The sequence below is a fragment of the Cinclus cinclus genome, chromosome 17 (assembly GCF_963662255.1).
Source record: "Cinclus cinclus chromosome 17, bCinCin1.1, whole genome shotgun sequence".
Taxonomy (NCBI): domain Eukaryota; kingdom Metazoa; phylum Chordata; class Aves; order Passeriformes; family Cinclidae; genus Cinclus; species Cinclus cinclus.
This window is the reverse complement of record NC_085062.1, coordinates 1,918,399-1,943,050: the sequence shown is the minus strand read 5'-3', so window position 1 is coordinate 1,943,050 and position 24,652 is coordinate 1,918,399. Positions and strand designations below refer to the sequence as shown.

The window sequence follows — 24,652 nt, the reverse complement described above, 5'->3', positions numbered from 1 at the left end:
CCAAACCCCTACCCTTTTTATTGTGGGCTTTGTGGAGCTCTTACTGTGCAAAAATGAGCTCAATCTGCAAAATCACCATGAAAACCAGTCCTAGCACTATTAGCCTGGCAAGTAAATTGAGCTCCTCCTCACGCAGTGACTGCAACAATGAGGAATGGGGTAAGGGGTAAGTGAACAACTCCTGGGATACCCTGTCTAAACAACCAGCAGTGTGTTTAGCAATACTGAGCTCACGTGGTGCATCTCACCCGGCTGGCAGAGCTGCCCTAGATAAAGTATTGAGCGACTTCCTCAGACACTGAGTCAGCAGCACAGACTGAACAGCAAATATCTCTGCAGCTCTGGTCACTGGGACACGTCCTGCCACTGTGTGTGCCACTGCTCTGGGACACAGAGAGGCTCTCAGGTCTCCCTCAGCACAGACACTCTCAGGAAGTTCTTCACCATCTGTCCTGGGTGGTGAGTTCAGAGCCCAGGGCTGAGTTCAGCTGTGGTTGGCTAAGTGTGGGTACAAGAGGAGGTTCTACCTGTGTGCACAGCTTAGATCTGCCAGTGCCCAGAGCTGGGCCCAAAGGGCAGCCTCAGCTCTTTGCATTTCCCCTGAACCCACAGCCAGAGAAGCTTCTCCAACATGCTGAGGCTCAGAGCAATGCACACACTGGCCTCAGGAGCTTTTCCATGACTTTCATGTCCATCAGCAGTTTATAGACCAGTTTGAGTACAACTGCTCAGGACTAACACCAGAATACTGCTATTAATCCAATTTCCCATTCTGCAAATGCTGATATCCCTGTGTCCCAGACTTGCCTTCTGTTTCCAGCCACCTGATCAGCACTGAGATCATCCAGTCTTGCAGTGAGCTCTATCAAACCCATTCTAGAAGTATCTCCATCTTTGCTCCATCAAACTCATTCTGGAAGCAGCCCCTGCTAGTTTAGAGCAACTAATGCCAGCTCCACTCAGGTTCTCACCAGTCAGGGACACCACATTTTCTTCTTCCGTCCAGACTCTAAAATTACAAATGGCTCCACTAAAAGCATAATCTTGTCTTGCTGAATTGCATCTCAGCTCTCTCTCTTTCATTAACAAATGTTTTAAGCCCCATAAAATGCACGTACTTCTTGGAAACGTGTCACAGACCAAGAAGCAAATGCAGCCCCTAAACTGATGAACTAATTCCTCAAGAGCAGCTATGCCTATTACAAACAAATAATTGAGACAATCCACAGTTTTCTGGTGAGAGGCAGAACGGAACTGCTGGTGGGAATAATGTGAAGATGGAAAAGTCATCCTGGTTTCCTCATATCTTCGGAGAGAGCTATTTTTTGTTTTGTGGACAACAGTGCATTTTTCCTATCAGCCACCCAACCAATATCCCCTGAGGATGCTTCAGAGCCTTCAGGCCTCCCTTGGCACCTGAACTACTCCAGAGTTAAATATCCTTCTCATTAAAGAGAGGTCAGAGAGATCTTAGATAAAGCTCACTAGTATTGTATGGATAAGAAACATCTGAATATCCCAGCATTCCCAAGGAAGAGCTTCTTTGTCCATGCATTATTTCAATCAGCTCCCACAGGGATAAAGCAAACCATCCCCATCTTCTTGGGTATGAATACAAATTTCCTTTCACTTCACTGAGAGTTGAGGGCAACTCCCAAGCCCAGCCTGCAGCTGCACCAACCCTCAGCACTAGCATCAGAACCCCCAGCACATTTATCCAGCAAGACTCTCCTGCCAACCAGGAGCATGGCCAAACTGGAGGTAAAATCAAATACAATCTACCCCAAGAGAAGATGAAAGTAAATCCAAACGGGCACACAAGCAAGAGATTTCTCTTTGCAACATTTATTCCATGTGCAGAGGGGACAATTGTAAGTAAACGATTTGCTTTGTTAAATGAGACTGGGACAAGGGAGACTTTCCTGGGGAAGATTATATTAAAGAACCACCAGAAACCGATTCCAGCCCTTCAAACACCAATATTAAATAAAGAGATGTGATAAATGAGAAGCATCAAATAAAAATCAAATCAAGGCAGAGTATCCAGAAAAGCCAGACATGACCATCCTTAATTCAGCCTACAGGAGCTTCGAAATTGTTGTAGTGGATCTATAGTCCAGTAAAAAAGCCCATGACTGTAATAATTATGGGGAATGCTGATATGCTTCCGTTCCCCCCAGTGCTCACCCCACCTCAGGGAAAACCATCCAAGCACTGCTTGATACCCTGGGAACCACGATCTACACTGAATCCAGAGCCTCAAAGGCAGCCCTACACGAGCCCAAAATGCAGGTCCCACACCCAGCTGGTGGCACGGACCATCAGCCCCTTACCTTTGAGAGATCCTCTGTGCCTCCCTGCTGGCTCTGGCTCAGGAGGGGCGAGTGCCGCATCAGGGGGTCCTGCAGCAGCTCCAGGCGTGGCCTCTTGGTTTCAATGAACTCCAAGTCCGATGGCTTGGTCAGGTCAGAGAGATAGGAATGGCCCTCGGCTCTCAGGTGCAGCTCCTGAGATCTGGGCACAAAGAGAAAGAAGCCTTTAGAAAACAAACTACCTCTGCTGTCCCCTGCTCCACTACTACAAACCACTCGAGGAAGAGACAGGGCTCAATTTTCCAGGAGGATCCATGGGGGGAGGCCAGGTGGCCCTGCACTCAAAAACCTCGAATCTCTGCAGACCCAAAGGCACAGCCCCATAGCTCAGCTGCTGGGTATGGTGCATGTGCTAGAGCAGGACCACCACCACCCTCTGAGCCCAAGGGGCCACCCTGCTGTCCCCTCCTCAGCTGTGTCACCTGCTGTCATCCCCTGTCCCGCCAGTGCAAGGGGTGCCTGTCCCTACACTGGGACCAAACGAGTAAGGTTGAAGGTCTGAGCCTTCCCTGTCGTGACACAAGGGTTGGGCTGGTCAGAAAAAGACAAAGCTTGGAAAATCCTCAAATCTACCCCAAAAATCCTCCCCTGCCTCCACAACCAGCCAGAGCCCCCTTCTACCATGTTTGGCTTACTCAGTCAAAGGTGTAAATATAAACACTGCCCCAGTGTTTATATTTAGTGCTCTCTATAGGAATACCAAAGATTACATGTTGAAGGAAAAATGCCTACTCCTCCATGGCTAGACAGCAGGGATTTATTTTTCCAGGATGGGGGAGGAAAGAAACCAACCACATGTATTTGCACATCTCTGACACACACCTGGCAGGCTGTAAAGGCACATTATCCAGTGATAGCAACTGCACCAACGAGGCACATCGAGCTCAAACATCTTTTACCAGTTGGTAATACCTGGAGAGTGGGCTTGATTTTGCCTTTTTAAAACAAATGTTGGAAGTTTCTTTGTACTTCTGTTTTCTTTAGCAGCATTGTCTTGTGGGAATTGTAAAGGGATCCTACAAAAATACATTAAACCTTTTACTATGCCCTAGGATCAGCTTTGCTGCAGCAGCTCCAAGGGTGTGTTTTTAACACTTCAGGCAGCAGTGTCTCTTAAAATAAATAAAATGAAGCACGGGAGATTCAAAACTTGTGAAAAAAACATGGTTATTTTTTTCTTTTCTCCTTAAACAAGATTGTTGCAATTCTCATGAGCTGGTGGTAGTGTGTCCTCCCCAGCTACCAAACACTAACAAACTTAACAGCCTTGGAGCTGCTGGAAGGGGAGGGAGAAAGAGGATATGTTTTGTCCAGAGCAAGCATAGAAGACAGGGGGCCTTATGAATCATTTTCCACCCACCCAGAAACGGCAACTGCTAACATTAAAAATCTCAAAGATGGCAAACAGGGAAGGATCCAGAGTTCCCTGAAGCCAGCAGCTATAATGGCTCTGGATCACATCCAGGGAGAAGATCTTGCAGGAATCCACTCTCTGAGCACTGCCCTATGCCCTCCCCTGCAGCAGTGTGGCCACCTTAAGCCATCAAGAATCAAGATAAAACTTGGGGGGGGGGGGGGGGGGAAGGGGTATTTTTAAAATTAAACATCAACAGCAAGCACAAAGCACATGCATGCCAAGCTCTGCTGCTGTGGGTTTGGCATTGGGATCAGCCAGCAGCTTTGCTGCTGACACACACAAACAGAATCTGGCTCATCCTCTTCCTCCTCCCCAGCAAAAAAGGGGACAGGAGAATGGGGAGGCTCCAGCACTGCCTTTGATATTCCAACACCCCAGACAGAATGAACAGCTCACACAGCAAACCCTGCAGAGCTGAACAGCCCTGAAATCTGGCACTGAAGCACAGCTCTCTTCACCTGCAAACTCTTCCATGCTGAATGATCCTCAACTTTTCTCAGCAAGCCCAAAATCTCTCCTGGCACCTCTCAGGTTTCCTGCTGCCTGGTCCCAGCCCTTCATGCAATCCCTGCCTGCCCACAGCTGCACGCTGGCATTTCAGGCTCTACTGTAAAACCCAGGAACAATAAGCAACTGTTGAGCTGGGCAGGTGCTAAAATATTCCAACACCCAAGGCCTTGCTCTACTGAGGCAATTAAAAAATCAGATGTATTTATTTTCACTTCTTCCCCCTTTTTAAGGCCGTATTACCAAGAAGCTGCTAATTGACAAAGGACCGCTCCAAGACCTCTGCAGTTGTTGGGAGCTTGACACAACTGCTCCACTCAGAAAAAACCCATGGATTCTGAAGATAAGAGCACCACTGAGCTTTACAAAGGCAGTCACTCACAGAGAGGCAGGGGCCACACCAGGGAAAGCAGCTGCAATGTTATAAGGTGCTATTTTATTTCCATTTCCACATCCACTGGAACAGCTATTAACTTTATCCACTGGAATTTCCAGCCGCTCCCGAGATTACTTTGCCCAACACAACCCGCTCAGCCTGTCCTGGCTGCAAACACAAATGCTTTTGCTTGAAGTCTTCACACCTTTCACTCTTCACATCCACACCTGCAGCAAGCCCTTTACCACAGACTTTTATACAGATGACGCTGCTGTCAGTGCAAAAATGACTCTGCCTGAAAAACCCTCCCGTTACACAGAGTTTGGGGTTTGCTGCTATTTTCCAAATAGTTCCCACCCATCTGGTTTATTCCAGAGATTCCTACTTTGCTGAAGGGAAAGAGTGTTTTTAATTGCCTGTGAGTTGTGCATAATTAAATGAAGCAAAGCAAATGCCAGCATTAATTATGAAGTGGGACAGGTTAGTCTTCACCTGAGTCTTTCACCACTAACACTGAATACTTCAGAGAAGCAGAGCAGCCTGAGATGTGCTGACACACAAGGCTGTGTGCCCAGGGCTTGCCCAACTTCCAACCACCCCCACACAGCTCTGCTCAGGGTAGGTCCAGGTCCAGAAGACTAAGATAACCCAAGATGAGACCTTTGGTTTATTACTAACCCGACAAATGAATTGCACCCTCCCAGCTGCAGAGTTACTCATTCACCAGGGCTGGTTCCTCAGCAGACTGGCAAGAGGCTGTAAGGAAGGCATGAGCAGATAAAATCCTAGAGCACTGTGGGGTATCTGCAGCTTGCTCCAGCAAGTGTACAAGATGGGCTGAAAACAGATTGTCTGGTAGCTGGGTGTCAAAGAATCAAAGAATCCTTAAGGTTGAAAGAGACCTCTAAAATCACTGAGTCCAGTCATTAAACTGAGAGCTGGGGAGAAAAGATGAAATGGGGTATTCTGAACTGCTCTTGGCTGGGACTTGTAAGAGCAGTCATGATGAGATCTTACCATGAGGGATCTTACTTGTACTTTCCTGGGCAAGTACAAACTTTTCAGGAGGCCAAAGACCCTCCCTCCCCAGTAACCCAGTCTGGCTCCGCAGAGCAGCACAACCCTCCCCTGCTCTTCAGACCTTCCCATTTGTCCCTCAGCAGAGCAGCAGAAGGTGGCTGCAGGAGGAATGATGGCTATTCTGCAACACTCAGGAAGCCCAGCCTGACTTCCCGAAGCCTCCTGCACCGAGGGCTCAAGACACTGACAGTGATTCCGAGCCAGCTCCCACCAACTTCCCAGCAAGAGCACACTTTAAGAACTGCTCCCATCTGCAAGTACTGCTCCCTACACCATGGGGCCAAACAACATAACCAGGCTGGAAAACTGATTCTCAGTGTCTCCTGGAACCAGAACCAAGATAAACGACTGCCTTGGTGAGACTGTTTATTTCCTCCAGCTAAGATGGTTTGGTGGGAAATTGTCTCCAAAAATAAGTTCTAAAAAGAGCATCCAACCCCCACAGGTACAGACACACAATAAAATGCTTTTGAGAGACAGTAATATAGCAAACCACTGGTGCTGAACTGAATTATTTTAGAGCCAACGCTAAGATTTGTCAGAGGTTTCAACAACCCCTTTACAGCTAATGAGAGCCAGAGTGTGAGACTGGGCAAATTGGGACCTGTTAAAGAGAGGAACTGGAAGCTTTGGAGGAGCAAACCTGCCACCAGACACCTACAAAAACATGTCCAGGACCAGCTGATATATTCCCTTTGTCATGTAGGTGGAGAGGGAGATAAACCATCATGACGGGAAGAGCAGCATGTCTGGGCGGGAAGATGGAGCTGCTCCCACACCCTAAGCTAAGTCTGCCAGCAGCAGGACTGAGTCTTCCCAAGCCCAAGGTGTGGGACAGCCTCGGGCAGGATGTTCAGCTCACCATGTGGCCCAGCTGAAGAACTCCCAGGTGCTCAGGAGCTCTGACCAAGCACCCCCGTGCATCCTGGCGATGCTCGGGCTGTGCATTCCCACTCAAGGGCAGGGGGCAGTGTCTCAGCCACCCTGAACAAACCCTCAGCCACCTTCTTCCAAGCCAACTGTAATTTAGATAAGAGCAGATGCTTTATTTAAAACTTGCATATTGAAGATCCCCATACACAGAGCCTGAATTATTCATGGACAGGACCAGGAGCAGCTTTAACACAATGGCACTGCCTTGATCTAGAGGAAGGAGTATTTGTCTCTCTCCACAAGCTCCCCCACATGCTTTTTCCAGGCATCCAAAACTGCAGCCTGCCAGTAAAGCCCTCTTAGCAGTCCTGGGTGGCTGGAACACTCCTGAACCAATGGCTTCAGAGACATCCCATGCCCTTGTGCCCATGCCACACCAGAGCTGGCAAGATAAGGCTTGCCCCCAAGTGCCTCCACACTACCATCTGCTCTCTCCAGATACTGTTTTCCTACATTCAATTACGGGGAAGAAAAAAAAAAAAATGCAGCTCCTGGTACATTATTTCCAGTATGAAAGACACAGGTATTTGGTAGTGGGGATTTCAGCCACACCACCGCTCACTCCTGAGAAAAGGATCACCTTTAAAAACAGAAACTTAATTAAAAACCACGAATAAAAACAAATTGGTCATGCTGTTACCTTGGGAGCAGCTGGTGCCATTTGGCCCAGCACAGATGAAGACTCAGAGCCGTGTGTGATTCCCAGCACCATGCACAGTGCCCCAGTTCCCCACCCCTCCCTGGGAAAGCAGGATTAATCCCAACAAGAGGCACAGTGATCCCGCACGCTCTCCATGTGCCACACTGCACATGACCATCTCAGATGGCTGCAGAAACACAGCAGCTGCTCAATGTAGCCTAAATGTCACCCTGCAGATCCACACTGGGCAAACTCCTCAGATTCCTTGTGCCTGCTAAGCAGAACGGCTCTGAAAGAGGAGCACGGTCTCCTGAACTGGGAAAATAATCTTCTATGAAAATAGTGACTCATCTTATTCTGGATAAAGGTGGAATATACTGTGTTAACACACATACCATTTATTTACAGCTACATTTTCTGCCGGAGAAGCAGAGAGAAGTATCCACCCCAGCATTCCTGCATTAATATGCAACCTTGCTCTAAAATCCTAACACATACGAAGTTAGAAAAACCCAGTTCCTTGATTTTTCAGATCACTCACCCTCTAGCACCTGCCATTTAACACTCAACCCAGTTTTTCTCACTTCTTTTCAGGCCCAAAATACATATAGAAGAGGGGAAAAAGCCCTAATCCTTGTCACCTTGCCAGGACATTCCACTGCAAGTATTCATGGTACGACTTGTACCAACAGCAGATCCTGAAATACTTCTCTTTGCTCCTGCAGACCCGTTGGCACAGCCAACTGAGCAAGCTAAGGGGAAGTCTGTGGATCCTTCCAAGAAAAAGCCTGCTACCAAAAAAACCATCACGGAAAGCGGCACATCCCTGCAAAAACAGGCAGAGCCAATTTTCCCTACAGCAAGAAATTCAGAGCAGTTCAGGTTTTCCTTCCTTCTTCCAGCCAGAATTGCTGCACAGGGAGTTCAATTCTTTTCCCAGCCACCAAGGGGTGATGACAACTCTTGATTCTGATGTATGTGAAGGGCAGTCTGTAACTCCCTAACAAGCTTCTTGTTGAGGAAGCCCCAAAATGTGGGACCATCCCAGCATTCCATTCCTTCCAGCAAGTTACCACTTGACACCTTTTTGCCAACAACACCTGATTCACCTTTAACATGTTGTGCCCATGGTGAAACTCTTCACCTCTTGTTCCCTTTCCACTGAATCACAACTAACCACCATCCGGGTGGCTACAGCAGAACTGCAGCCAGGAGAGACTGAAAACATGCGGTAGGAAGACCATCCAAGGAAACCCAAATGATTGCTGTGGGATTTTGAGCATCCCCTGGGTCAAGCCTCCAACACCATATGCAAAGACAGCATGCAGAGGCTTCACATATCTGTCCGAAGTGAAGGTAAAGCCAAAATAGGGGAAAACACCTCAAAACCAGCACACCAAGGGAATGCCTGCCGTTTCCAGGACAGGAAGGCAAGCAGCAGCCACTCACCAGGCAGGTGGGCTCAGAGGAGCTGGGGCTGAGTGACACCAGGGCTGCACCACTCTGCAGCTGCAGGCAGTGCCCTGGATGAGCGCAGGGCAGGGATGGCCACGTGGGAACGCACACAGGGCTCCATCTCCAGCGCTGTCAGCCTGCCACACCCCGCTTGCACCAGACTTGCGAGCTGATGTCCTTAAGGAGCACAGCAATCCTGGAAGTGCATCAGCCACCACAACCAAGAGCAGACAGGCTGCTTCCTCTGAACTCCCGAGGAAATGGGGGATTGGAAGGGTTCCCCTCTATGATACTTGCTTCAAAGGGGAGGACTGTCACATGCCCACCATCACTGAGTGCCAGCTGGGCTGTCAGGCAAGGAACCACAGCAAGGGTCTTCCTTTCAGACACAGCACACCCCTGTGCCTCCCTCTGCTCACCCCTGTGCCGTGTTGTGGATGTTGTTTGCCTTGGGCTCCCTCCTCCCAGCCCCTCATGCCGAGAGCCAGCTGCCTCTGCTCAAAACCATCAATCCCAGCCCAGGAACAAAGCCAAGATGCTGAGCCTGCCAAGGGGACTCAGCTGCAGCCACGGCTGCCATCGCCACCCTCCCTCATCCAGGTTCCGCTCTGCACCAGGAAGGGCCAAGGCTATTTTTTGGGGAGGGGACCAATGACCAACCCAACCTGCTCCAGGAGCTCCTGGGTCTTGACCCTGGAACCCTCAGGCGAGGGACCACCATCCAAAGGGCTCCTCTTACAACACAGTAGCTCCTCAGACCACAAAGGTGAACCAGCAAAGCCCCCCAGAGAATAGATTTTTACATGTAGAGCTTAAAGATGCAAATAAATAGCAGTTGGCTTTGAAAAACACCTCCCCAGCCCCAATGGTACCCAATCCAAATCAGTAACTAATTACACTGGATTGAAAATTTCTTTACAACTTTTTCAAAGACCTCCCCCCACTCCTTTCTGCATCCCCAGATGCCCCCAAAAATTTTCAATGAGTCTATGTCCCATCCCAGCTTTCTGACACAATATGTCAACTGAACTGAAGCAGTATTTTTAGCTTTACTACATAGTAAAATTTTTGCAAAAGTTTTTTTATTTTTGTTTTGTTGGGTTTTTTTTGTTAAGGGGAAAAGGGATGAAATGTAAGCTATTAAAAGAGTTTCTTTTTATAGCATGCCAAAACATCACCATTCAGGTTGAAAATTAGGTACCATGTGTAACATCCCCTGACAAGTTTGATTAGCATTTACCCACATTCACGTGACTGTCAACAAAAATAAGTTTGGGGATTTTGAAACATCTGTAAGCCAAAGGCAGATATCTGGGTGACCACACAGATCAGGCATGTGGTAGAGCAGACACCAAGGTTTGCTGCTGGGCTTTTTTTTTTTAGTGATACAGAAAAACCAAGATTCACTTTTTAAACACTGTATTACTGGAGAGCTGAACTGCTTCTCCATTCTGCAAACCATCAGCAGTGTGAAAAACAAAAACAGGCAGGAGCATGTTGCTGGGTCCTCTTTACCCATCTCCCCCAAATTTAGCTAAATCTGACCCAATTCCAATTTAACCGTGTTACTCTGTGCTAAGAAATCAAAGCACTGAGAAATCAAAGAGAGTCAAGGCAGTGCAACATGCTGCAATAAATTATGGATTATCAAAAGTGGCATGACCCTCTGTACATGCAGGTGCCACATGCATAATCCAGAAGGGGACATCCAGATGTAAAATGAATTTTGGAAGCTACTTTTTGCCTCCAAATTCTCACAGGTTGTTTTTTTTTTTTTCTGCTGAACCCAACCTACTAGAAAAAGAGGATGTATTTATTATGCATCCAGCACCCTGAGTTCTTACTCCTCTTCCTTAAAAATGATGATTTTAGAGAAACAGATTCATCTCTGGCTCTGCACTGGTTTTGTTCTTAGCCTAAGGAATAAGCATTAAAATAATTGTTTTGTGTATATCTACTGTAGCAAGGCTCTTATTTCACTTCCAGGTCACTTTTTTCCCCAAACCACTAATCATGAAAGGCAGAAGAGAAACTGTGTGAGAGAGAGAGAGAGAAAAGAGCGCAGAGTTTTGCACTGAAACAGAGAGTGAGAGTGATGTCCTTCAAACAAATCAGCTCCCGTGGTTAAAGCATGCACAGCATTCCCAGCCACAGCACTTGCCTGACTTGCACCTAAAAACTCTGGCAGCTTCCCCATGAGGCTGTGACAGGAAACAGGGACACAGGGAGAGGCATGAAGGGAGCAGATAGGAAGAAGGCAGCTCAGGGAAAGTTGTGAGTGGAACACAGAAAGAGAAACAAAAACAATGAAAGCGGGGAGGAAGAGCAGCAGCAGAGGAAGCGGAGATGGGGGAGGAAATGAGCTCTTCTCACTCCTCCCTGCAGCCTCGGGAGCCACAGACCAAACCCAACCACACTGCTTCATTCCTGTGCTGAAGAAGCCAACACAACCAGTCACAGCAACCTGGAGCTTCACAGAAGTGAGGGGGTGGTTTTGTTGCTTTTTTTTTTTTTGGCTGTTTGTTGTTTTTAAGACTCCTTTAAAGCACATGACAATCAAAGGTAAGGAACCAGAAGGCAAAGGTGCCACCTGATCAGCAGAAGGAACCTGAACTGGCGCTGAGCCTGAGCAGGGTCAGTGCCCAGAAACAGCACCCCATTGCCCAGGGGTCCCTCCCAGCCTTGCTGCCACCACAAAACCCTGGCTGGTGGAGGCAGGGAGCTTTGCCAGTACCTTTCATTGCCCGGCTGGAACTCGGAGAGCAGGGACGGCCTCCGCCGCTGCGGCTGCATGATCGACCCTGGCGGGAGGTGGGAAGCAAAATCCCTGGAATGATGCTGGTACTCCAAGAGCGCAACGTCCTGCAGGAACAAACACAGCAGAGCTCGTCAGGCTGCTGGCAACTCTCAAGCAAGCAAAGAACAACTCAAAAAAACCTACGCTGGTATTTCTCCTTTGAAGCGCTGGGCGACAGAGCTCAGTGCTTTGCCCTCCCCAGAAGGTTCCCAGTAACTTCCAGTTCCACAGTGCATTGGAATGGTAGCTCAGCCCCTTGTTCAGTATGTCTCCAGCCTTTTCCTGGGGCTCCAGGTAGGGCTGGCTACTGGAAAAGGATCCCAGCAAGCCCAGCCCAGCCACTGATCACCCACACACGGATTTTTGGCATCCAAGAGGTCCTGATGACAATTGTGAATCCAAGAGTAAGAACAGGTAAGAACAAAATTATCACAGGATACTTTCAGCTTCAATAGTCTACATATCAGCATGGAGAAAGAAAAAAAAAAAAACAAATGGGAGGGGGGAAAGGACAGAAGAAAAATCACAAATGTTATATCGAAAATATTCTTTTAAAGACAGCTCCCCTGGGCTGAGCTCAAGGGGTTTGAAAGGACAGTTTGCTACTTATTATGTGTACGTCCCTTTTGTTCCTTGACCCTTGGAGAGTACAGTACAGTATGTTCCTGATTTTAATTAAATAAGAAGCCCTCCTGCTCTGTGCCACAGACTGATTCCAGCAGCAGTATTTTAGGCAGCTACATTCAACTGCTATTTTTTATTTGCAGATAGATACTTGACCAGCAGACTAATCATCTAATTAACTAAGACCTTCAGCAATGGCACAGAAAACCCCGTCACAGAATAACCCTGGTAACACTGACACACATTTACCTTAGAAGAACCAATTCCACCTGGGAGTCTATTTTTGAATAGTTCTCAACTAGAACAAGAAAGCTTTAACTTCCTCAAAAAGAAGAAAGGCATTTCATGGTCTACAGAAAAACAAATAATTGATAAATAAGACACCACATGCATGCAGCTGGTGTGGGCAGAAAGGGTCTCAGCTGCAACAGCTGGAACAGCAATTATTTGACCTGATGTAGTGAAGATCAACATGCTCCAACCCTAGAGAAGCTGGGGAATTGCCCCAGCAAGGTGAATGGCAAGCAAAGAAAGGGTTTGAGAGCTTAAATAGCAACAACCTGAGCCTGAGGATCTCCTCTCCCAAGCTGGAAGTGAAAAGAGCAGCCTAGCAGTGGATGTCATGATGTCCTCCAGCAAGTTGGGGAGTAGAAGGGAGTATCAAGGCCCATGTTTGACCATCAGAGAGTAAAACAAGTTTTTCTGGAAAGTCAGGAAGAAAATCAGATTATAAACATTCAGCCTGGGAGAGCCAAGAAAAGTTGGTCACATCCAACCTCTCTTGCACAAAAGCTGAAAAGGCCAAATATCAAAGGGAGAAGGAAGGGGAATTGTGGTGTCCTATGGGTCACTACTTCTTGTGCCTAGAAAGCTGTGCCAGTTTTTGGAATCAAGTTCATTTCTCCCCACTACCAGGCAATAGTGTGGTGCTGCTCGTTCTCTGTTCTGACCAATGTTGGAAAACCCCAGGAATAAGAGACTCAGCCAGCCCCAGCTCCAGCCTGGCCATGCCAAATCTCAGTCTCTGCACAAGGGGTGTCTGCAGACAGGTTCTTGTGACATTAAGAAGGGCATGACTTGGACAGTGCCCCCTTATCCTCACAGGGCTGTTGTGCTGTAAATCCAGGTGTCTGGGGAGGATGCAGGATGCTGGGGGGGGGGGGGCTGCAGGACAGAACATGCCATCACTCCAACCACAGATGGGACAAACATGGACATCTGAAGAGAGGGAGCCCATCAGTTCTTCCAGGCCCAGCCAAAGCAGAATTCCTGCCTACAAACAAGCTTCCCCACATTCACACTTGTCCTGGTTTTAAATTAAAAATAAATATTTAAATAGAAGAGTGATGCAGCTCCTGACATCCACCTACAAAACAAACACATCGTGTCTGGGAAGACAAACCAATAGGCCCAAAACCAGGACCATCACTTTCTGTGGGCGTATAAACAAGAATTACCCGTCTGGGAGGCTCAAAGGCTGTGCCCTTGAGAAAAAAAAAGGCTCTTGCATGTCCCAAGAACCATCTGCTTTTCCTTTTCCCCCTGCCCACACTCAGCTAAGCTTTTGCCTCCTCTAACCCCACCAGAAAATGGCTGGTGGAGCTCAGAACCTGCTGGCATGGCCTGAAGGGACTCTGACCTGCTCTGCCTTCTTTACATCCGTGATGAGTTTTATAAGGAGAAAACAAAACCTAAAAAATAGTGAGGAGGATTTAAATGGACAATTTTCTGTGTCTTGTGATGAACTGTTAAAAGACACCATGGAAGCCCTGATAGAACATAGGTGGATTAATTCCTCAGAAGGTTACTCCAGTAAACTGCACTGTGAGATGTGACAGAGTTTTTCACATGCAAACACCAGAAAGGTTTATGAGCTGCCTTCAGACTGCCTGGTGGACTTGGCAGTGCTGGGCTAATGGCTGGACTTGATGATTCTGTGGATATTATCCAATCTAAATGATTCTGTGATTCACAAGAGGCTTCCATTTTCTCTAGCAGAGTTTTAAAGACACCTGCTTGGAGGCACCTTGCTGCCAGCACCACTGCACCTTCCACACAGACACAGGAGCAGCACCCAGTGGGTGCCATCTGAATTTCCCACCACAACCACACATATGTGATGTAGCCCTCATCCTGACCTCAAATTTCTAGCACCTGCTCATGGGCAGCTCCAAGACACCTGAAATAAAACAACTAAAGAACCCTTCAGCCTCAAACTGCATTTTCCTTTCCATTGTTTTGCTCAATTCTATTTTTTTTTGCTCCTCCTCTCCTTCTCTTTGCATCTTTTCCTCTTACTTCCCTGTGCAAACCTTCCTCCCACCCCACAAATCTGCTGATTTGCCAGAGCACTCTCTCCAGACCTTTCAAATATCCAGCTGCCTCCAGTAAGGACTTTACTCCTTTTAATCAACTTTCCTGTTGTTCCTCTTGGTTCAGGTGCTCCCATACGGATGTACTTTGGGAAGCTCTGCAGATTTCATGAATTCAGTAAATGTCATGACAGAAATCAAGGAAGCAGAAAGACCATGGATAGTCAGGGGGCTCTGGCAAGTCAGATTAGGGGGGAGGCCAGCACTAGAAGCATTCCCAAGGCCAGGCAGACACCAAGTACCACAGCACCATCATAAGCCACCCCAGCAGAGCAGGGCTGCACCAGGCAAATCTTTAGAAAAATGAAATGCTGAAGACCCAAAAGTGGCCTCGTTAAAACATACTTCTTCATGCAGCAAACTGAAGAGGGACTTAGGCCCAGCCTAAGGGACTGAAAGCACCCTTTGCTGCCCATCAGGAAGGTTAGACACATCACTGCTGCTCCTGTGTGGGATGCTGGGCGGGAGAGCCAGGGAAAGGTCCCTGAGTCTCAAGGTTTCTGTGTTATCCCTTGTTTTTGGAGCGCCAAGACCACTATCTCCATCCCCTTCCTGGTAAATCCTTCTACCCCAAATAACCTGAGTCTACCAGGCTCATTTAGATTTGCTAATCAAACTGTACAAAGCCAGGCTCTTGAACACAGTATTACGGAAAAGTTATTGGCAACACACAGAGAAAGCCCAAGAGAATGAGAAAGAAGAAGCTTCCTCACCACCCCCACCTTTTAAAATTACTTTAAAGCTTCCAGCCTGCTGCCTTACCTATCACAAAGCCTCCAGCAAACTCTTCAGTGTTGTCCCCAACCTCAGGGTAACCCCCACACTAAGCCAACAACTGCAGGCAGCAGTGCAGCCGTTCTGCCTCTCTTGCTTTCTCTTTTAGACACGTGCACTTGCTGGTGTGCTCCATTTCTCCTTCCCCTGCCTGCAGCTGCTAGGTCCTGGCTGCCTGATCTCCAACCACGAGGAAGAAGAGGAGGTCTGGGAGTGATGCTGGAAGGTGCTGATCAGCAGCACAGGGTGCCTGACAATGCCACGCCACAGCCAAGAGCATCTCTGACCCTGCACTCCCAGCTTCAGCACCAAGCACATCCACACAGACAAGGCACACGACTGCTCCATCCAGACAGCCTTCCCACAGCTCCAAGAATTAATTAGCCTCTGAGGAGAAGACCTCAGAGATAGGAGACATGCAGAAAGGAAGCCTGGAGCTGGTCTTGCAACAGAAAGGTGAACTGCTCCTCCTCTCTTCCTCCCACCAGCAGAAAAACAAGTACAAACACCCAGAGCTTCTGGCTTCCTTGGAAAATAGCTCTGGAGCAAACCCATGGAGACCTAGAGTGCAGCCAGAGGAGAACCTGCAGCACAGCTCGAGCAGCCCAAAGCGTGAGATCCGTCCTGGCCGCTTACCACGTCCTCAACCGAGAAAGCAACCGGGAGCTCCCCGCCGAGTTTCGGTGTAAAACAGCTTTGCTTAAAAACCACTGGTGCTTGTTTTGCCGTGACACCGAGGAGGAGCAGCCTGGGGTCAGCCACCACATCCGCCAGCTGAGCCGAGAGCGGCACCGACGCCACCTCGAATCACGGCAGCGCTGCACCTGCGGAGCTCCCCGGCACAGGAGAGCTCACCTGGTGGCCAGCCACTGCCCCACGCTGTCCTGTCACCTTCCAGGCAGACAAACAGGCCTGGGCACTGCACACGCTCCTGGAGAAGCTAATGCTAGGTCCTTGCCACCTTCACCATGGATTAGGGCTGCTCCTTACAAGCTCACCCAGTGTTGCATTACAAACACATTTATTTTCTAACCACGTCCCGTTTCTGCTGGAACATTCACTGAGGCCAATTAACAGTAGTGCGGTACAAATAGTGGGGGAAAAAAAAATGTCAAAACATCCCTATTTATTTCACTTCTCATGAACTGGCCCTTATCTAATATCACAAAGGATGCCTGGTCTGTCCCTGCTGCTTGCGAGCAGCTCGTGTGTAGTTCTGGGAACTGTTAACCGCAGGGGAAATGATGGATGATGGCACAGGGCTGGTACCCCCCAGACCATGGCACTGGTGGCACGGAGAGCCACAGCTGGACACTTTACAGCTGCTGCTCTGGCACGTCCACCTGGACAACATGGAATCCAAGACATGATCACACAGCTTTGGGCTGCAAAGCCACCCCATTCATCAGGGAAGCACCGGGCTTGTTGAGCTTCCCACACCCCCAGAACCACACAGCCAGCATGGAGCAGCATATCCCAGCTTGGAACATACCAGGGCCTCAGACCATCCAGAAATTGATTTATGGGGTGGACAAAGCAGCACAGACACCACTCTGGCAGCTTTGTCAGAGACAGGGGATGTCGCCCACCCCTGCTCTGCCCACCCTTGACTTTGGAAAAAAGTTGCCTAACATTTTTCTGCCAGCAGTGAGTGTGACCTATTTTAGCAATAAAAGGAGAAGTTCTCTGGTGCCTAGATACCCCTTGGCACTGGCAGCACAGCATTTGCTCATCAGACCGAGAAATGCACTTTTCAGCATTTGCCTGAAGAAAGTCATTTTTCCCAAAGCCAATTCTCAAAGGTAAGAGGAAGGGGAAAGGTTTGGGAGGAACCAGGGTGGCAGCAGAGCTGTCACTGAATAAGGTTCAGACACAGCTCGGGCTGTGAGGGGACCACTGTGGCACACAACCCACCAGCTCAGTCTCCCCAGCCCAGAGGAACCATTCTCTGCTGCTGAAAACCTCCTCTGAAGTGCAAAGGAGGTGATTATTGACCCAGACAGGTTGTCCACAAGCACAATGCTGTCTGCCTAACTTCCTCCTCAAAACCCTGTGAGGACCTCACTGCAGATTTAAGAAAAAAATATCAATAACAGAAACCAAACAAGAACTCCTCCATGATCAGCTCCCCCACTGAAGATAAGGTCAGTAATAAAAACCTGGCTGAATACATGCATTTTTATCTTGCCTGCAGGGATGCAACATGTGCTGAGAAGACAAACACCCTTATTGTTCCAAGACAGTCTCATTGCCATCCATCTCTCAGAAGCTGCTGACTTGGCCTTTTGTTTTAGGAGGCGACCACACTGCTCGTGGCCCCGTGTCGGAAGGCACCGATTTCTGCTGCCATCCCTGCACCCAGGCTGCTGCCAGCACTGATAGCATCTGTACCAGCTGCACAGCACTGAACCCTTCTCAACGCCCTCTCCCCACCTCTCCAGCAAAGCAGGGCTGTCAACAGTGCTTGGCTTCCCTGTCTGAATGTGCCATTCATGGAGCAGTCACGTCTTGGTGAGGACAGCTCTCAGCTGTTGTGGCTTCCCAGTCATCTGACCGGTGCTGGAGCCAGCCACCAGCCCTCTCCCCAGCAGCCAGAGGTGCCCACAGAGCAGCAGCACATCCACTACACTGCTGCTTTTCAGCCTCTCTCCATCACAAGACTTTAGTCCCAGTCGCATCCAGGCGCCTTTGAGTCGGGAATGACCCGTCTGTCCTTCCTCCAACCCTCACGCCTGGTGCTGTGCTTCCTGAAGCCACAAAGTCCATCCAGGATGAGCAGCTCTCTTCACACAGCAAACCCAAACCTTCTACCTTAAAAGGCACCTGTCATTTAGCTCATCATCACATCTCTTCTGCAGTACAGGTCCCCCACCATCTCCTACCACACCTATTCCCATAAAATACCTGCAACCTATCTGCAGGTTCATGTAGGACCCTTTCAGCTTTCCATGTCTCCTACTCTCTCCTACTCTTCCTTACACCTCCACAGCAAATCCTTCACTTGCTCAGCATTTTGAATAAACACTGGGACAATGACAACCAGCAGAAGTCCCCGGTCTTGCAAAAGGTGCCTCCAGGGACTGGTGGAGCAGCACAATCAAGAGTCAGGCCTGAAGCACAGGAAAAGGCTCCAAAAGTGGCTTTACCAAACCACATAAGCAGTGAAAGTTATTTCTTCCCCCGTGGATTTACAATCTTGAGATCAACCAAAAGCAAAGCATCACCTTCTGCATCAAATCATGTTTCCAAAAAGAAGATTAGGGAGCAACCACAAAAATTTACTGTAGCTTTAAGTAAAAGAAGTGTTTTAGATAAAGGCTGTATCCTAGGAAAAACAAGATTTAAATACAAACTGCTGTAAGCCAACTTCTTCCCAGGAATGGAACGGAGACCCTAGGGCAGGGAATTACGTGTCCTGTTCTTTCACCTCCGTGCTCTCCCAGTCCCAGAGCAGAAAGCCAATTTTCCAAAATCCACCACCGAGCTGCTCAGAGCTAATGCAATCTGTCACTGGAAAGGTACTCAAGAGAGATGGCGCTGAGTTCTCGTGACAGACCTGATCAGAGTCGGTATTTCCAAAGTATGTCTTTTATTTTCAGGTCATTTTTTAAAACATTAGCTGGAGCCCAGCAGGCAGAATTCAGGACACCCCTCCCTCAGCTGGTAGCAGGAGACTCTTCTTTGTGCTCAGAGGTGCTGCACCATAAACTCTTCCGTTCTGCTCCTGACACACACTGACATTTTACTCCCAGGAGACAAAAGTGTGAATAACTACTCCAAGGAAAACCAACACAGCAGCACAGCACAGTGCCCCTGTGCAGGCTTACCTGGTGCTGCTGTGCCACCCGATCATGTCACCACGGAGAGGAGCGAGCTCCTGCCATCCCCGGAGCCTGCACCTTCCACAGCAGGACACTGGACTCAACTCGCCCTGCTCCAACTGCTGGGAGGAGGAGTCTGGGCAGGGAATGCACTCCATTCCCCCCAGGCCACCTTTTGGCTTGGACACCAAATCAACACGCAAGTTTGCACCAAGCTCTTGTCTCTGGTTCACACAGACAAGGAAGTTATTTATCATGGGCCAAAGCAAACGAACCATGGGGCCAGGACGCTCCTGCACAAGGGCTGGTTTGCAAATGGGGAGTTAATGAAGGAGCTACTGAGCTGCTCCCAAGCAGGAGAGGTGGCATGGGAAAAGCACAATGGTCTCAAAGCAGGAGCAGAGGAGGGCTTAAGCTCAGCTTTTCATCCCAGATGAAGGTCTGTGCAGGGAATGGGGGCAAACAGCAGGAAGAAGACAAAATGAGGCTCTTGTTCAGCAGGGAGGGAAAAGTGCTCACAAAAGGGAATTCAAGTGATGATGAAGCATCAATTTCATATGAATGTGTACACGCCCAAATCCTACCAATCCCTAATCCTGTTTAGCATCTCTAGTACATAAAACACTCAAAGCACCCCAAAAGCAGAAGCTGTTTTGTCACAGAGGCTGCTGTTTGAGGACATCTTGTGTGCCCTGACCCCCAGCATCTCCAGCACCTGATACCAGCCTCCTGGGGAGCATAGTCTGCATCCAAAGACACACCATTCCTGCTCTGAAATGTCAGGGCACTAAGAGGAGCAGGAAGGCTGGTAAGGAGGTCACAGCAAGAAACTGGATTCACACAGGAGGAAAAGAGGGGAACCCTTCCGCTCCCAGGGAATATTGATCATGAAGAAGTTTTAAAAAGAAAGAGGGACGTGCAGTACACAGGAAAATTGATCTGTTTACAGAAAATATCTGCAGGTTGCCTGAAAATGAATATCCTTCATGCGAAAGTTCCCTTTGAGAGAGCATGAACTTTGGACACATTAGAAGGTTAAGAGCGTAAGTAATGTGTTTTTTCACCTTTAGCTAAAGGTCACGGAGCATTCAAACAATTCCTCTGTTTCCAAGCTGAACATGACAGAAGTCAACTGTGCACCCCAACATTACAGCTAATGAGTATGGAAAACAGAAATGTTTTCCCTGCACTTTGGCCAAGAACCACTCCGTGCCCTTAAGAAGAAACTGCTGATTACTGGAGATTTTAGTTTTACCAAAGTCAAACAAACCAGAACCTTTTCACTAAGCTTCCTTCTTCCCGTTAAAAGCACGGTGACTTGTCAAAGCTTTTTGCAAGTCATTGTCTACTAAGACAGAATTCAATCCAGGGTCATTATAAAACTTTGCACCATTTTCACATCACAGCCAGCCTTCCCAACAGCTGCTGGGACCAGATATCTGTCAGTAAGGAGGAAGAGGAGGAAGACACCTGAGTATGTTGCTTACCCTGTGGGAGAGCCTGTTTGCTGTGTCAGCCATTGGAGAGAGCTGAGTCTGGGTCAGACCCACAGGTTCACAGCCCTGCCCAAAGCTGGCAACCAAGAGTGAAACCAGACAACAAACATCCTCACTAAGCAGGTACTGGATCTTCTCTGCCAGCTCCAAACTCAGCAGCAGCTCGTGGAACATGCTGCTGGGAGGAGGTGCCCATATGCACAAAGCATATTTCTATTTGTTTACCTGAAATGCACTTCCCCCCCCCATTTTGTTGGATATTTCCTTCGGCTTACGTGATGGGAGAAGAAAATTCCCTCAGCCTGCTTTCAGTGCCTCCTGTCCCTTCACAACATCCCCTCTCACTTGCCTCATCTGTGAAATCAAACAGCTGCAATCCTTTAAATCACTTTTCATAAAGTGTCTCCAAGCCTAAAATAATGTCACGGCTCATTTCTGAGCTCAGCATTCCTGCCGCGCCGCATTTCCCTGGGTGCGACCGTCACACTTGGGCTGTGATTATTTATTTATATTATAATAGCATTTGCAGCCCTGCTGTGCTCAGCCCTGCACACGTGCCCACGAGGTGACCCAGGGCGTTTCCACCACCAGAATAAGGATCCCTGAGCTGACAATTCCCAGTTCTCAGGAAAGGATGCCTTGGAACGCAATAAACCAGAACCAAAATTTAATTAGATGCAAGACATGTTAGTGTCGGGTTGGTTTTGGCCTCTCTTGGTTTCTTCCAAACAAGCCCTCACTGTGCAAACACACCCCATGACAAAACTGACCTGGCCAAGACATGCAAGCGAATACCGCTGACTTTTAATATTAAACAGCGCAGCAACTTCAAAGGAACTGGGCTCTCCTCTCCCAAGCAATCCCACCAGAGATCAGCTCCAGCCCCAGAGCCATGGCCAGGTTCCAGCTCACGGCGCCGCCGAGCAAGAGACACGTGTTTGTGAACAGCTGAGAGCGGCGGGGCAGATCATGCAGGGACACGCTTCCACAAACACCCTCCTGCCCTCCCAGCACGGGCAAGGTGCGTCCTTTTGTGTGGGGCTGGCATGCTTCTGTCCACAGGAGACTTCTGGCTTTCCATCCAAAAAAATTCTCCGCTCGGACCTCTCCCGCATCCAGACACCCAAAAGGTATCGGATAATTTCGGCTGATTACATGTGTCTGTAAAAATAGCTTCTAGAAGTGAATGTCAACAACTTCTTCAACATTAATACAACAGAACAAAACCAGTGTTCACTGCAGAAACCCCCAGCTCCAGCCCACTGCAAACAACTGCTCTGCTCTGCTCATCCTGCTGTTGCAGCACTAAGGGGAAGCAGTTGGGATTTTGCAGGAGACAAGAGCTCAGCACCCCAAGGACAGGAGCCATTCACACTCTTCTAAAATCAATCTCCACACTGCAGTTTGAGGTTCCTTTGGTTTGCTTTTAAACCACAGTCTTGCAACAACTGCAGATCATGCTCACCTGGTTGCATACTCCTCCCGCTCAGGTTTCTGATAAAAAGAGAAGTGGGAATTTCTTTTTGAGACGAATGCTCTGCTCCTGGTTATGTTCCAGCCCTCAAACAAACACGCTCACACTGAAGCCAAGCTCCCATAAATCGAACCAGGTCAGCGTGTCTCATACCCAGGATAAAAAGCCTCTTTGTGCAGCAGCACGCAGGACCCGAGCAATGCAGATGAGCCAGCAAACGCAGCCAAGAGCTCGTCCCGCGCCCTCCTTAACGTTTCAATTTCAAAGCCCTTCCAATCTCCAGCTCTGCTCCCCGTGCCACTCTGCTGAAGCCAGGCAAAGAGGGCAAAAGAGGGAATTTCAGCCCTTTGCTGGCATTTCCTGGGTTTCCAGGCTCTCAAGTCCAACACTAAAACCAGCACAAACTGAATTTGACCATTCAGTAGCTGTCACTCTCAAACGTAACCCCCAGACGAGGTCTCCTCCCCGATTTGTGTTTCAGGCACCTTCCACCTCACTGTGATCCAACAAGAAGCAGCTCCAAAGACCCTTGGAAGTGTGAGCCATACAGCAGCACCTAATAAGATTCCTTTAAGCAGCCTGAGCTGACTAAAGCTGTTCCACTAAGAGTGTCTTCCGTTAAGGGCTTAAACTGAAAACATTCACCCACCCAGGATGAGCAAACACAGGCATGTGTGAGACAGCACAGAAAGGAAAGGCTGGATCCAGGTGAATTAAACTCTGCAAGATCTGGTACATTCAACAAGACAGAGCCAAAAAAAAAAATATATATCATCTCCACCTTATGCCTTCATCCAAGAGAAAAGATTACAGGTCAAGAGTAAGAGAGGGAGAAAGGGGGGAAGGATAAAATGGAAAGCTCAGCAGCTCAGTTATCTTCTTGCTCCCCAGGAGAACTGCATAAAGAGAGGCAGGTCTGCTAACAGAGGGCAGGAGACAGGCTCACTCTGAGCAGCTTGCCTGGGAACCAGGAGAGCTCTCCTGTGGGGGTGAGGAGCAGGGACTGGGTTCACTGGGAAGCAGTGAGCCCACACATAGAAGAGGACGGTCCCTCCCTTGTGATTCAGTGCCAAGGAAAGGCCATGCCAAAAAGGGCTGGAGGACATGTGCTGCTGCTCCACAGGAACGGTCAAACCTTCCCCTTTGCCCCCAGGCTGGATGTTGCACCCAACCAGGGGTGCTCTCGCCAGAAGGACAAAAGGACACAGGTGCTCAGAAATAATGAGCCAGAGCCCACGAGCACCATCACAGCAAGTGCTTAGGAAAAGGCTGGAAAGGGAGAGAAAAACTGAAAGCACCATACAGAGAAACAAAAGAGGATCCCATGAGAGAAGAATGGAGAAATCCTGCACCGCAGGCACGGAAATGGTCTGATTTCTGTGCAACAGCCACATCCGAGACCGGCGCAGCTGAACCGCTGTCCCAGCGCTGGGGACACCCACGTGGCTCCCACCCTGCGAGGGGGCAGAGAAGAGAAGGGAAGGGAAGGGAAGGGAAGGAAAGGGAAGGGAAGCCTCGGCCTTACCGCATGCGGTCGGGCAATCTGCACGGGGTAGGACATGGCGTGCGGCGGGTAGCGCGGCTCGGCCGCGCGCCAGCTCTGCGTCACGGGCTGCGTGGAGCCAGACATGGCCAAGGAGGAGCAGGCGTGGCAGGGGCTGCTTCCAAATCACCAGCAAAGGATTAGGAGAGCAGGGAGCTCCTCTTCATCGTGCGTGCGTCTGCCACGTGGCGCAACAGCTGGAAGGAAGCAGGAAAGCAGAGGGTTAAAATTTAGTCAACAGAGCATCGGGCCTTGCACCATCACCAAAACCTCACTGCCCTCGCAATTCCCCAGCAGCCCCGTTTTCCATCTGGCAAACCCCACTGCTAAGTTTCTTCTGTAGATTACTCCTATCACAGGAAATCCAAATATAAGATTTTCCCAGATTTATCCTACCCAATTTCTCTGGAAAGCTTTCACCCATCACCATCAGCAGGACCAGGAATCCAAACTGCCAGCTATTTCTTTGGGTCCTGTTGATCTCTGTCTCCAAGTCTCTTGGAGATGAATTTTTTTTTGCAGGGTGACTCAGTTTCCAAAAACACAGTCTAGAGTTTTGGCATTTCAACACAAGGTCCAAAAAGCCACAAGGTCCCTCCCCAGCCAGCCCATCCCTTTCAACATCCACACTCTCACATGTCAGTGCTCTTCTTTCCAAGCTGTGGCCACTTCTGCAGCATTCTGAGGTAAACCCTGATCTAATGGCAGGAGGAGCACCAGGAACTGACCCTGCCTTTAGCTGTGTCCATCCACGAAGCTACACTAACACCCAGGACTAAAGCATGTCACACACTTCCAGTGCCACCTGGATCAGCCCTTCTGATAGGGACGAGTGCCAGAGAACACACCACAGCCCCGAGGGTAATTTTCACAAACACTCATCACCCACACATTCACTCCAGTACTACCTGTTGCAATTCCTTTAGTAGCTGCAACAAAATCAAGAAAGCCAACAAAGTGGGAAGGTGCCT

General features: G+C 48.9%; 1 protein-coding gene across 1 annotated transcript in view; it reads right to left on the bottom strand.

Moving 5' to 3' along the window:
* NCOR2 (nuclear receptor corepressor 2) overlaps positions 1–23,768 on the bottom strand; it is a 156,726-nt gene extending 132,958 nt beyond the window's left edge. The window contains exons 1-3 of the mRNA XM_062504674.1: positions 23,664–23,768; positions 11,515–11,642; positions 2,334–2,514 (exon numbers count right to left, since the gene is read on the bottom strand). Coding sequence (XP_062360658.1) covers positions 2,334–2,514; positions 11,515–11,642; positions 23,664–23,768 — 414 coding nt within the window. The remainder of the gene's footprint in view (positions 1–2,333; positions 2,515–11,514; positions 11,643–23,663) is intronic.
* Between the last annotated feature and the right edge of the window lie 884 nt (positions 23,769–24,652).